Raw genomic sequence first — 12,809 nt, 5'->3', positions numbered from 1 at the left:
TGAAGTGGTCACCGCGTCAAGATTCGTGTTTCATCAATTATTACTCGTTATTACAGCACATATCTTTCAACTTTTTTGGATAATGATCGCAATGATAAAGGCTTCGATAGATTCCGAGTTCGAATCCCATCTTCAACTCATCATTTCTAAAAGAGACTTTATAATTCAAATAAAAATAATTTAGTAATTATCAAAATAACAACTATGTATGATATTTATTTGGCTAAGTTACATGTGGTAATGAACAGAGCAAGCAAAGCCTAAGGATGTCTATTAGTTGCTGTAACACCACAGCCAAGACGGGATAAAATGGGTAAGGCTAATCCTATCTGCAACTCGGCAACGTGTTATGTTCCCACTCAATCTCATGAGCCGCCCTCTTCTTTACGTGCCGACCTATTCCTTTCCTTTAATAGCTCATCTTTTGGTTTCCTCATGTATCATCTAAACCAACATGTAATAAAGGAGGACACGAGTTGATTCATTGCCTGGATTTAGCATTGTATCCAACTCAATAGTGTTCTGCTTTTAGTTTCCTTGTAAGAGGATGCAAACTAGTGTGTTTTCTTGTGCTCAAACTTCCCTTTGCTTGTTTCCAAGGCATTAGTGCATGCAAGGTGCTCGATGCACGGATAAGAGCAATCAGCGAGCGACTTCCGCACGGCATCACTCGTTCGAGATCTCCAAATCAAATCGTCGAACAGGACATAGGCATGACTCTTTTCTGCCACCTTCATCACCATCGTGAGAACAGTAATTTGCCATATTTTACATGTGCCTGACACCATTTTATGAGGGCATCAGGATGACACGAAAACCTTTGTGATATCTATCACATGTAGAGGACAAGTCTGGTGGATGTGTTCCAGGAAACTGGTGCCTTGGTCACTAGTGGGGATGCCAGAATTGAGGCACAACATCCACAAGGAGATGACCGAGTGGGATTAGCTGAAGAGATCACTAAAATGATGGCCACGAGGAAGAAAGTTCCCGCAGAGGATTGACATGTCTCACCAAACAATAAACTAAAACTTCAACCACACAGCTCAGATCCTCCACAGGGAATTCACTGGCTATGGTTGTTGATCACATGCACAATGTCTGGAGAAAAAGGAAAAGGCACTATATCGGAGGCTGACAAAAGGAGGAGGAACCCAGTCACAATTAGCCAGTGAAACAAAAAGATGTCAGTCCTTGGCTGGCTTTATGAATGTGAAAGTGGTGGCGATGGTGGTGGTGCTGTCGGCACAGTTCTACTGGTAATGATATGTAGGTCAATGTGGAGCAGCTTTCCCTTTCCAGTTTACTTTGTTCTAGTTTTCCTGGTCACAGTTCGTATGCCCATCTTCTTCTTCCTTATCCAGTCAAACGGAAGCAGAAAAATAAAAGGAGTTCTTTGCGCCCTCATCTTCTCTTAGGTCACTCTATCCGGTTGGATAAAGGTGTACTCAAGCAGAAACAAAGATGAGTGTCGACGATGAATCCCAGCTTTGGAGGTGGATTCTGATGTAGAAGGTTAACTGCATGCCCAACAGTTGATGTGATCTCTTCATGGTGTTGCTCTCCTTTCTACTTCATCGAACCCCATCCCATGGCCCGCAGCAGTGACGAACAAAAAGAAGAGGCTCGTGAAGATTCACCATTGAACACCAAGGAAAAGCATTAATCGGGATGTTGGGCTACCAATAATTTGGATCGAACCATTCCATTATTTGTGAGATGAAACTAAACAACAAGGAAGAAGCATTTTCCTCCCTTTCATTCATTGGCTCAGAGTTACCCCTCACGCCATGAGAGTGTCTTTCAAGTTCCTGTATGGTTTCAGGACACAATTGATTGAAAATGATTGAGCATAACTCCTGAACACTACTTATAGGGAAGAGAGAATATATATCATATTGAGAAGTAATTCATATCATATCATATCATACCAAGGACTGTTTCTATCACAAGACTTATCTAACACAAGGAGATATCTGAAATCAATGTGTGTCACTCTGTCAGAAACATCTTTCATATGAACATATCTCGTCCACCACCAGTTATGGAGCGAATACATGAAAAGCCCATGAGTTTGGTGGTGCACATGAAACAAGAACCAAGCAAGCGCCTGATTCAAGTGATATCTGCATGAGAAGAATATATCTTGGCTTCCTAAAAATGTTTGGTAAAGCCCTAATACATTCCATTCTTTCAATCCAAAAGAAAGAAACTCACTAGAGAAAGGTAAAAGAACTGAACATATACATACATACATACATACATACATACATACATACATACATACATACATACATACATACATACATACATACATACATATATATATATATATATATATATATATTCTCTTAGTGTCACATCTTAAAATAACATTCTGAATTTATCTTAAATTAGAAAAATTATCAACCATCCACAATCTAAGCCTAGAATCCAAGGCATAAAATTTGAGGAAATTAAAAATATTAATTTTTCGTTCACATATATAAAACTTATACAATTTATGATCATTCAATACTTCATAGTCAACTCAAAATTTATTAACAAACACTTATAAACTTACAAGAACAAGAATTGCCATAATCATAAATTTATATTAATATAAAACTCCATACTTAACATTTCAAACTTTTAAAATATGAGAGATCCTTTAATCTTTACAAGATACATCAATTTAGTTTTTAAAAATAATATTATAAGTAAAATATACTTTTATAATAACATCATGTCAACCCATCAAAAACTTACCAAGATCTTCTAGCATTCCATTGCCTCAACCCAAACCTAATATTAGGGTAAGTACCAAGCTAAGCTGAAAATTTTATATAGCAATAGAGTAATATATAAAACTTAGCAAGTGCCAAATATATTCAAAGACATCCGATCATGGATACAAGAATCATATATATCATTTCATTAGATGCATACTTAACAAAGAAACAAATAATATATAAGATACTCAATATCAAGATGCAACTCATTATCTCAAGAATAGAGTCATATTTGACATTTCATTTACATCGAAAGAGTATATAGAAACACATAAACATGTATTTTAGAAAAATATATTAAAAGAGCATAGAGATTAAAATAAAATCATAATATAGTATGAACATTAGTCTCTCATGTCTAGAAGTTCCATCTACCCTTGTTTGAATGAAGTCATTGGGGACGATAAGAGTATCAAAGGCTTTACAGAACTCTTTTTTTTTATTTCTGACAAAGATTTATATTATTTCACAAACATCAAAATATAAAAAGAACATTCTAAGCAAATTTATTTAAAGTAATAAGAATAAATGATAAGAAATATATAACGGGAAGAATTTTAGTTGAAATCAAATTTACATAGATAAAGCAAGAATTGATTCAAAGTAATATTAGTTGAAATCAAATTTACATAGCTAAGAAATATATGAAGTAATATCAAGTGAAATAACATTTGCATAATTTATTCAAAGTAAAAAGAATAAATGATAAGAAATATATGACTCATTTAAGGGAAGAATTTTAGTTGAAATCAATTTTAAACAGATAAAGCAAGAATTGATAAATCTGAAAATAATGTGTTCTTATACAATTTGTAAGGTATATTTTAGAAAAATATGTCAAAAAGCAGAGAGAGTAAAATGGGATCATAATATAGTATGAACATTAGCCTCTCATGCTTGGGAGCTTTATCCACTCTCATCTTAATGAGGTCATTAGGGTTAACAAGAGTATCACAAGCTCTACATATAACTTTTTTTTTTTTTTCATTTTTAGGAAAGTTCATATTACCTCACAAACGTTAGAGTATAAAAAAAATAAAAGAAGTAAGAAAGTTCAAATATATAGATTACACATATGAAACAATAAAAATATATATGTGTACTTATGAAATAATATCTAGTGGCATAACATATGCACAATTTATTCAAAGTAATAAGAATCAGCAATATGAAATATAAGAGTTTAAAACAGCAATATATATGACTTATTTGAGGGAGAAATTTTAGTTGAAATCAAGTTAAAAAAATATAGAAGTAAGAATTGATAAATTTGGAAATAAATGTGTTTTGGTAGAATTTGTAAGGTATATTGTAATAAATATTTGGATAAGAAATTGTATTCTAATTTATTCAAATTAGATATTGTTAGAAAAATATATGAGTATACTTTTAGAAGAAATAAGCTTTGTACAAATTGGAGTTATATAAAAAAATTACATGTAATATAATACCAAAGAGATTAGAACATATTATCTCCGTTAAGTAGAATTCAAGGGATTAAAAGAAATAAATATTTAGATAATCATTTATCAGAAGTTTACACAACACATTATAGTTAAAACAAGATAGATAGATAAGAAGCCTTATAAATTTCAGATTAATATGTTTTATAGCCCAATTGAGGTTAATGTTAGTAGAAAGGGTAAAACATTACAAATTACTTATAAACAAAAATGAATCAGAGATCAAAATCACTATAGAATAGGATAGAATACTTCTCCTTCAATTCCTCTTCTCTTCTTTAGTCCAATATATATTACAATAAGTTTTTAATTTGATATTTTTTTTTCATTTTTTTCTTTTATAATTATCTAGATTTAGCTAATAGAAAGAAAATATAACAATGTAACAAACATACAACAAAAAATATCATAGGTATAAAAAATATAGCAAATATGGATAACATACTCCCTAGGTTAGCTATTTACTTTCTTTTTTTCTTTACTAACTTAATATAAATATTTCACAAATCATATTCAAATTCTAGGATTCACAATTAGGTCCATAGCATTTTATATTAAAATAATTAAATATATATTATAAATAATTTAACAATAAAATATATTACAACCTATTCTGGACTTGCATCAATTTTAATTTGAAAGACACCTCCCATTCTTCTTGTTGTGGTCAGAGTCATTTGTCTTGCCACGTCCATCTATGTCAGCTTGTGACAGGTGACTGAGGCTCTTCCAGCTCTTGAATCATCGCTGAGTTGTGAGACACTGAGATGAAGACGCCACGCAAGTCACATGTATCGGATGGATCATCGAATAGCTGCACCTGCACCAGAGGAAACCTCCCTCGGTTGTTGTTCCCCTCACTGCCATTTCTTGCAGACATCCATCTCCACAGGGAACTGCTGCTTCATGGAGAATGTGCATCTCTGCACATGTTCTTGTCCCATCGATTCAGTGTCAAGAAGCTAATGGCCTTCGACTAGGGGCCTCAAACATAGGCTTCTCTTTGCTAAAGAATATCCTGCAGAATTGGGTGAAGAGGCCTTGCGTGGCTGTGGCTGCTACAGCAAAAGCTCATGTGAGAGCTTCAGCAGTCGATGTGATTGGCTTCACTTTGCCTCAGAACTGAAAGAGAGAGACATCAATCATTGCCTTCAGTACAGAGAAACATAATGTAGCTGATGACCAACAATCCAATGAGAATAAAAAGAAGGCATATGTCAATGATATAAATAATATATCATGTGTTATGTGGGCTTATATCTCAAATAAAAGCTTAAGCTTTTGGGATATATAATAATCAATCATCTAATTCAAAGCTTTTTCGAGAATAGAAATTAAACTTCTTAGTTATGTTTGATGAATAATAAAAAGAGATAAACTCAATGCAAATAAAATAGACTTCCATAAAAGATCTCGAAAGGATTAATACAGGCAAAATATTACTTGCATAATTAGAGTGGTCATTTTCATACATAATAAAAACTAAAATTAAAAGAATTATTTGACTAAAATCCTAAAGTTTTATAAGAGAAAATTCACAAAAAAAATATTCCCATATCAATAAGACAAGACTCAATTTTCTTTTTTTTCCGAAAGAAAGAAATATATATATTCAAGATCTGAATCAAAATGGGTCAGAGGCACCCTTCAGTCAAAATTGGTATGACCAATTAAATCAATATGTTTGAATTCGTAGCCACCACATGGGCTGCTGCTACTTGGAAAAGCATTAAGGTTACGTCCCACCTTGTCTCCACTCATGCAGTCTCCTCCCATGGCGTGCTTCAATTCTAATGATTCACGCTAATCTTTCCCTCGATACAATGAAATCTATCCGAGATTACTACGTCTCTCTCTCTCTCTCTCTTCGTGCTATCATAACCTGGGCACCGATTGACCCAACCATCTCCTCCTCGTCTACCTCTCGTCGACCTCTGAGTGCTTCCAGGTCACCTTCTCTCTCTCTCTCTCTCTCTCTCTCAGTTCATTCCGAGTTATCATTCTCTTCGATCTTAACATGGACGTCAGGCATATGATTTGGGTTCCTCGCTTACATACTCCTTTTGCGATCGTTCCTATGATTCTTTTGATTTATGAACGTTTCAGTTGTTCTGTTGCCTCTGCAAATTTTCTCTTTCTAACACATATCGGCCGCGAATGACGATTTCTGCTGCTTCGTTTTGCTTGTTTATGATAGATTTTGGTTTTTCTTTCTTCTTCCTTGATTTATTTTTCCTGCTTTTTTGGAGGTTGCGTAGTCTCTGTCTGTGGTCAAAGCTTTACCTTTTGGGCATTATTGTTTGTATTTTATAAGCATTATTCTCTGTCCTACACTGCAACTTGTTCTTGGCTACATTAGTAGAATGTGCACCTCATAATTGTCACTGCATCAATTCAAATCTAAGCCTTTATCATAGTCAAGAAATCTAGTATGAACCACTGTTACGAGTGTGGAGATATCAAATAGCAATTCAAAATCATTTGATTCCGACAACTGGTATCTGAGGTTGCATCCATGCGCACCATGTGAAACCATTACATACAGCTAGTGTGCCATTAACAGGCAGCGAAGGGATGCCGCACGACTGAGAGGGTGAGGCCGCAGCTAATTAAGCACCCATCACCGCAGAATTCGGCATCGCAGAGGAGGAAGAAGATGGGGTTTTGGTCATTGCTCCTGGTGGCATCCACACCAGTGGTTGAGGTCCTTCTCATAGGCCTCCTGGGGGCATTCCTTGCATCTGGTTACAGCAATGTTCTTCTTCCCGGCGCTCGAAGGGACATGAACAAGGTGAATCGATCACACCGAACTCAAATCAAGTGCTTTACATCTTTGTCACATTCATCTTGGACCTGAACCGTGAGCTTCCATTTCAACAGGTTGTGTTCACTGTCTTCACCCCAGCTCTCATGTTTGCTAGTCTAGCAAAGACCGTCACCTTCCAAGAAATCATATCTTGGTATGTCTCAACTGTTTCTTGCCATTCTATAGAATCCTTACACTGTTCTGACATGATCTTCTGTCTTCTCAAGGTGGTTTATGCCTGTCAATATCGGGATCACATTCCTAATTGGGGGAATTCTCGGATGGATAGTAGTAAAAATCTTAAGACCACCAAATCATATTGAGGGCCTCGTAATAGCTGCTTGTTCAGCTGGTAATGACTCGTATCCTCGTTTCATGTATATTAATCTTTGGTGACGAAAACGTATACTGCAGGTAACCTGGGCAATCTGCTCCTGATAATTATCCCGGCGATCTGCGAAGAAGATGGCAATCCCTTTGGGGACTACAAGATCTGCAGCGCCCGTGGAATCTCCTATGTTTCTTTCTCCATGGCGGTAAAATCTTTTGGATTCAGCGTTATGCTCATCGGTTTCTGTATCAGTCACGGTGATGTGTTGTGTTCATGCAGCTTGGAGCATTCTACATTTGGACTCATTCCTACAGTCTCATGAGGAACGCTGGCAAAATGTACCATGCAACCCGAACAGCTAGTCTTGGAGTCACAGGAGCTAATGAAGGTGGTCATGGAGTCTCTGTGGATCAGGAGAGTGTGCTTTCACCACCAGTGAAAGCAGTGCAAGGAATGGCACAGCACCAAATTGTAAGTTGCAATCATAATTCTAAGGAATCAGAGGTATAATTAGGGACTCTGTTCGTATCTGATCACGTCTAATAAATCCAATCTTGCTAGAATCAAATAACAACACTGGAAATTTGAAGAACATGCATAAGAATCAGAATTTTTAAGCTAAGATATGTGATGCAGGAAATCCCACTTCTATCCGGTGGAAACCTACAAGACAAAAAGGTGAACTTGTGGGATAAAATCAAGGAAACTCTCCACAAAATTGTCGAGGAATTGTTGGCTCCACCGACTGTTGCTGCGGTGTGTCCTCGTCGATAACTTTTCTCGTACTCTAAGAGATCGCATTCCATGTATCTCATATTTCTTGACTTGTTTCAGATTGTAGGATTCGTTGTCGGTGCAGTGCCATGGCTGAAGACTCTGTTTATAGGCTCAAGTGCACCGCTGAAAGTTGTTCAAGACTCGATGAAGCTATTAGGGTGATCTAATCTTTGATGTCCTCTACTAATCGAATGAATCCATTCTATCAATGGAAGTAGTAAGCAGTAACACACTCTCATTTGATCGATGCAGTGATGGCACAGTGCCCTGCATCACCCTCATTCTCGGTGGAAACCTGACGCAGGGTAAAAGATTGAGCTTCTGCTTCTCCACGCTCATGAATCACTCACCTCAAAGCTTCTGAAACGTGCGCAGGGCTACGCAAGTCGGTCGTCAGGCCTGTGTTGATCGTCGCAATAGTCTGCGTTCGCTACGTGATCCTCCCCGCGTTCGGGATCGCCGTGGTGAAAGCAGCCTATGGATTAGGCTTCGTGCCACACGATCCACTGTATCGATATGTGCTGATGGTGCAGTTCGGTCTCCCTCCCGCCATGAGCATAGGTAAGAAAGCTCCGTCCCTGTTCTCCTCGACAAGTTTTGTCGAACGCAAAGGGTTTCATGGCCATGAACACGATTGTGCAGGCACGATGGCTCAGCTGTTCGACGTTGGCCAAGAGGAGTGCTCTGTCATCTTCCTGTGGACTTACTTGATCGCGGCTGTTTCGCTTACAGTGTGGTCGACAGTCTTCATGTGGATCTTGTCTTAGAATTCTCATCAGAATTATTGTGTGTTATATATACAGTGCCATTCTTTTCTTGCAAATAATGCAGATGAAGGTCATCAATGTAAGATTTTTGTGCTGTCAAAGAAGAACTCTGATCCCCATATGATCGATCATTCAAGAAATTTAAATACAAAAATAGTTGACACAAGATTGGTTTGACAATCGCATCGTTATTTACCTATGTGTATGGAGATTGTGACTGCAATGAATAGTGGAATAGAGTATATGACAGCTCTTCCTGCTCCCAAATGCTGCAGCTGACTGACTCTGCAACTCCAGTCATTTTGGAAGCCATTACTACTAAATGATCAGAGTCACAGGTCACATGACATTTGTTCCCAACTCCGACGAGAACAAGACAGCTCCAACTCAGTGTCCTCTTCCCACCATGTGGCTCTCTGCATCAACAGAACTAATATATCTGATCTAACCAACAAGTTGATATCTGGATGCCCAGCCGTGATTATGTTATGAGTCAACCATTATGAAGATGAAAGATCAGCATCTCTCTCTCTCTCTCTGCTTCTCGAGTTCTTCTCAACTCATTCTGAGTCACAAATGGCAAACTCTGTCTGTTTGCTGCACTGCATCAGTATTATAACTCTGTCTTGGTCAAAAAAATCCAAATGAGATGCCAAAGATCGTAACTCACTTGCGGCCCATAATTGTTATCTGAGTTGCGGACCATGCGAAACCATTGCAGCTATTAGAAATCGACTCTGATGGTCTGTACTTAACAGGGGAGAGATGTGCAACTAGGCATACACCACCACTACATGCTTAGCAGTAGCAGAGGAGGAAGAAGATGGGGTTTTGGTCACTGTTCCCGGTGGCATCCACACCAATCGTGCAGGTGCTTCTCATAGGCCTGCTTGGGGCGTACCTCGCGTCAGGTTACAGCAATCTTCTTCCCCACAGTGCTCGACGAGACATGAACAAGGTGAACTGCTCGTGCTGCAATCAAATCCCACTGCTCTGCATCTCTCTCTCACATTCACAGTGACCTGAACCATGAGCTCACAATTCAACAGGTGGTGTTCACTGTCTTCACCCCATCTCTAATGTTTGCTAGTCTAGCGAAGACCGTCACCTTGAAAGAAATCATATCTTGGTAGGTCTCAGCTGTTCCTTACAGTTCATACTTGATTTAGCTTGGCAATCAACTGAACACGCACAATTCCCGTCTTCTCGAGGTGGTTTATGCCTGTCAATCTCGGGATCACGTTCCTGATTGGGGGAATCCTTGGCTGGATAGTAGTGAGAATCCTAAGGCCTCCAAGGCATCTCGAAGGCCTCGTAATAGCTACGTGCTCTGCTGGTAATGTCGTGTTCTGTTTGTGTCATGTTCCATCAAAGCAATTCCTTTTGATCTGGTCTCGTATACCGTCAGGCAACATGGGCAATCTGCTGTGGATAATCATCCCGGCGATCTGCGAACAGGACGGCAACCCCTTTGGGAACAACAAGGTGTCCGGTGCCCGCGGACTCGCCTCTTTCTCCATGGCGGTAGAGCCACAAATATCTTCTGTTTCAGCTTTAAATGCAGTATTGGTCGAAGCAAGTGATGTGTTCTGTTCATGCAGATTGGAGGAATCTACATTTGGACACATTCCTACAGTCTCATGAGGAATGCAAGCAAAATATACCATGCAAGCCATATATCTTGCCATGCAGGTGGCATAGAGAGACATGGGAATGACCAGAGAGTCTCTACAGATCAGGAGAATATGCTTTCACTTCCAGTGGAAGTAATGGAAGAAATAGCAGAAAACCAAATTGTAAGCTGAAATCACAGTGTCTATGGAGATAGAATAGGAACCTCAATTTTTCTATGAACCCAACATTGGAAATTGAGAGAATGTGAACAAAAATAGCTTACTTGGTATCATGATGCAGGATATCCCATTACTACCCAATGGAAGCCTCCATGGCGAGAAGGTGAACTCCTGGGATAAGATGAAAGAGACTCTCCACAGTATTGTTGAAGAGTTGTTGGCTCCACCCACTGTTGCCTCAGTGTGTTCTCATCGATTTCTTCTTCTCATACTTACCATATATAATTAGAATGAGCCTATGCATCTTACATGCTACTTTGTTTCAGATAATGGGAGTCATTGTTGGTGCAACACCATGGCTGAAGTCTCTGTTTGCAGGCTCAAGTGCACCACTGAGAGTTGTAGAAGACACCGTGAAGTTATTAGGGTGATTCATTTTTTGCTGTCTGCTACTCATTGAACAGATCATCAACATGCGTGGAGGTCATTAACTCGTATATTCTGATAGAAGATAAGATTTTCCTAACTATATGAGGAAATTTCTCTATTCTGTTGAGGAAAATCCTCTATTCTGTTAGGAAAATCCTTCCTCCTAATTCCTATAAATAGGAGAGGGAACATGTTAATAGATTCAAGCTAAAGCTATTTCATTTCTATAATAAAGCTTCTTCAATTATTGTTCTTATTGCTTGATGCAGTGATGGCACGGTGCCCTGCATCACCCTTGTTCTTGGTGGAAACTTGACACAGGGTAAAGTTGAGCTCAGCTGTGTTTGATCGATCGATGCAGCGATGACTCGAAAACTACATGCATGCGCAGGTTTACGCAGGTCGGTCGTCAGCAATGCGGTGATCGTCGCGATTGTTTGCGTTCGCTACCTCGTCCTTCCTGTGATTGGGATCGCAGTGGTGAGAGCGGCTTACGGGTTGGGATTGGTGCCATATGATCCACTGTATCGGTATGTGTTGATGATACAGTTCGGTGTTCCACCTGCCATGAATATAGGTATAGAGAGAGAAAGAGAGAGACTGGTTTTACGAAGCCTTGTTGTTTGTATTTATTGTGTCTGGTAAATTGAATGCTAATGCAGGAACGATGGCTCAGTTGTTTGACGTTGGTCAAGAGGAGTGCTCTGTCATCTTCCTGTGGACATATGTGGTCGCCACGGTGGCGGTCACAGTCTGGTCAACAGTGTTCATGTGGATCTTATCGTAGAATTGCCGTCAGAAAGCATCACAAGCTATATATGAGCGGCACGGAGAAGATGGTTTTATGGGTCTCATTCTTTGTTAGCAATCGTTGCAGATTAAGATGATGTCAATAAGAAGAAGAAAAGGAGCAATCATTGTGAAGTGAACCTCACAATGAAAGCTTTTGCAGTGTAGGCAAGAGGATAGTATTGTGCATAAAAGCTTCATCCATTTGATACACATGATATGGATTTGAGATATTTTACCAAATGGTCAAAAATCACTTTATGACCATTTTACATTCACTTTCTTACTCATTTAAGTGATATAATACTTTGATTTAATCTCACATCAAAAATAAATAAAGGCTTAAATTGATTTATAAAAGTCCGATACTATTACAAACTTCAACATATACATATATGATTTATGTGCATTTTGATCCAACAACATGATAAATCGTAACTTCGGTTTAAACATTTTGATCGAAAAAGAAATAACAAATCATCCTATCCGCGATAGACAAATTAAGAAAGAAGTCGCTACCAAAGGTCATCCTGAAATAAATTTTAAATGTAAAACATGAATATTTTTGCGTCGTAGCAACAGATCATATTTTTCAAAGAAAACAGGTTATTATACTTTCATAGATCTCAAGAATGACCTGTGCAGGAACTCAATTCTAAACTTTCACAAGTCTCAAAGAAAACCAGCTTTTTCACAAAAACAGATTTTCTTGAAATAAAAACTATAAACTAGTGAGCTCCTTTTCTTGAAATAATTACTATAAGCTAGTAAGAACTATAATAAGTTTTTCTTGAAATAAGAACTCAAATAAGAACAATCTTTTTCACTAAATACTAAATCATGACAACCATGGCAAGTAACAACACACACTGTTGTTTGAACA

General features: G+C 38.1%; 2 protein-coding genes across 2 annotated transcripts; both read left to right on the top strand.

Annotated features, from left to right (window-relative positions):
- The first annotated feature begins 5,995 nt into the window (after positions 1-5,995).
- Positions 5,996-9,081, top strand: LOC135651545 (protein PIN-LIKES 7-like). The gene is made up of 11 exons (XM_065171686.1): positions 5,996-6,182; positions 6,798-7,025; positions 7,115-7,194; positions 7,268-7,392; positions 7,455-7,576; positions 7,651-7,842; positions 8,008-8,127; positions 8,206-8,306; positions 8,401-8,453; positions 8,524-8,709; positions 8,791-9,081. The coding sequence occupies exons 2-11, from the start codon at positions 6,891-6,893 to the stop codon at positions 8,913-8,915; spliced, it is 1,239 nt and encodes a 412-aa protein (XP_065027758.1). The 5' UTR covers positions 5,996-6,182; positions 6,798-6,890; the 3' UTR covers positions 8,916-9,081.
- A 127-nt stretch (positions 9,082-9,208) lies between these two features.
- On the top strand, positions 9,209-12,130 carry LOC135651546 (protein PIN-LIKES 7-like). The gene is made up of 10 exons (XM_065171687.1): positions 9,209-9,873; positions 9,965-10,044; positions 10,127-10,251; positions 10,324-10,439; positions 10,517-10,711; positions 10,830-10,949; positions 11,035-11,135; positions 11,407-11,459; positions 11,529-11,714; positions 11,800-12,130. Exons 1-10 carry the CDS (start codon positions 9,739-9,741, stop codon positions 11,922-11,924), a joined length of 1,236 nt encoding a protein of 411 aa, XP_065027759.1. The 5' UTR covers positions 9,209-9,738; the 3' UTR covers positions 11,925-12,130.
- The last annotated feature ends 679 nt before the right edge of the window (positions 12,131-12,809 follow it).

The sequence above is a fragment of the Musa acuminata genome, chromosome BXJ3-10 (genome assembly GCF_036884655.1).
Source record: "Musa acuminata AAA Group cultivar baxijiao chromosome BXJ3-10, Cavendish_Baxijiao_AAA, whole genome shotgun sequence".
NCBI lineage: Eukaryota > Viridiplantae > Streptophyta > Magnoliopsida > Zingiberales > Musaceae > Musa > Musa acuminata.
The sequence above is the reverse complement of the archived record's forward strand: the minus strand, read 5'-3'. Positions and strand labels throughout refer to the sequence as shown.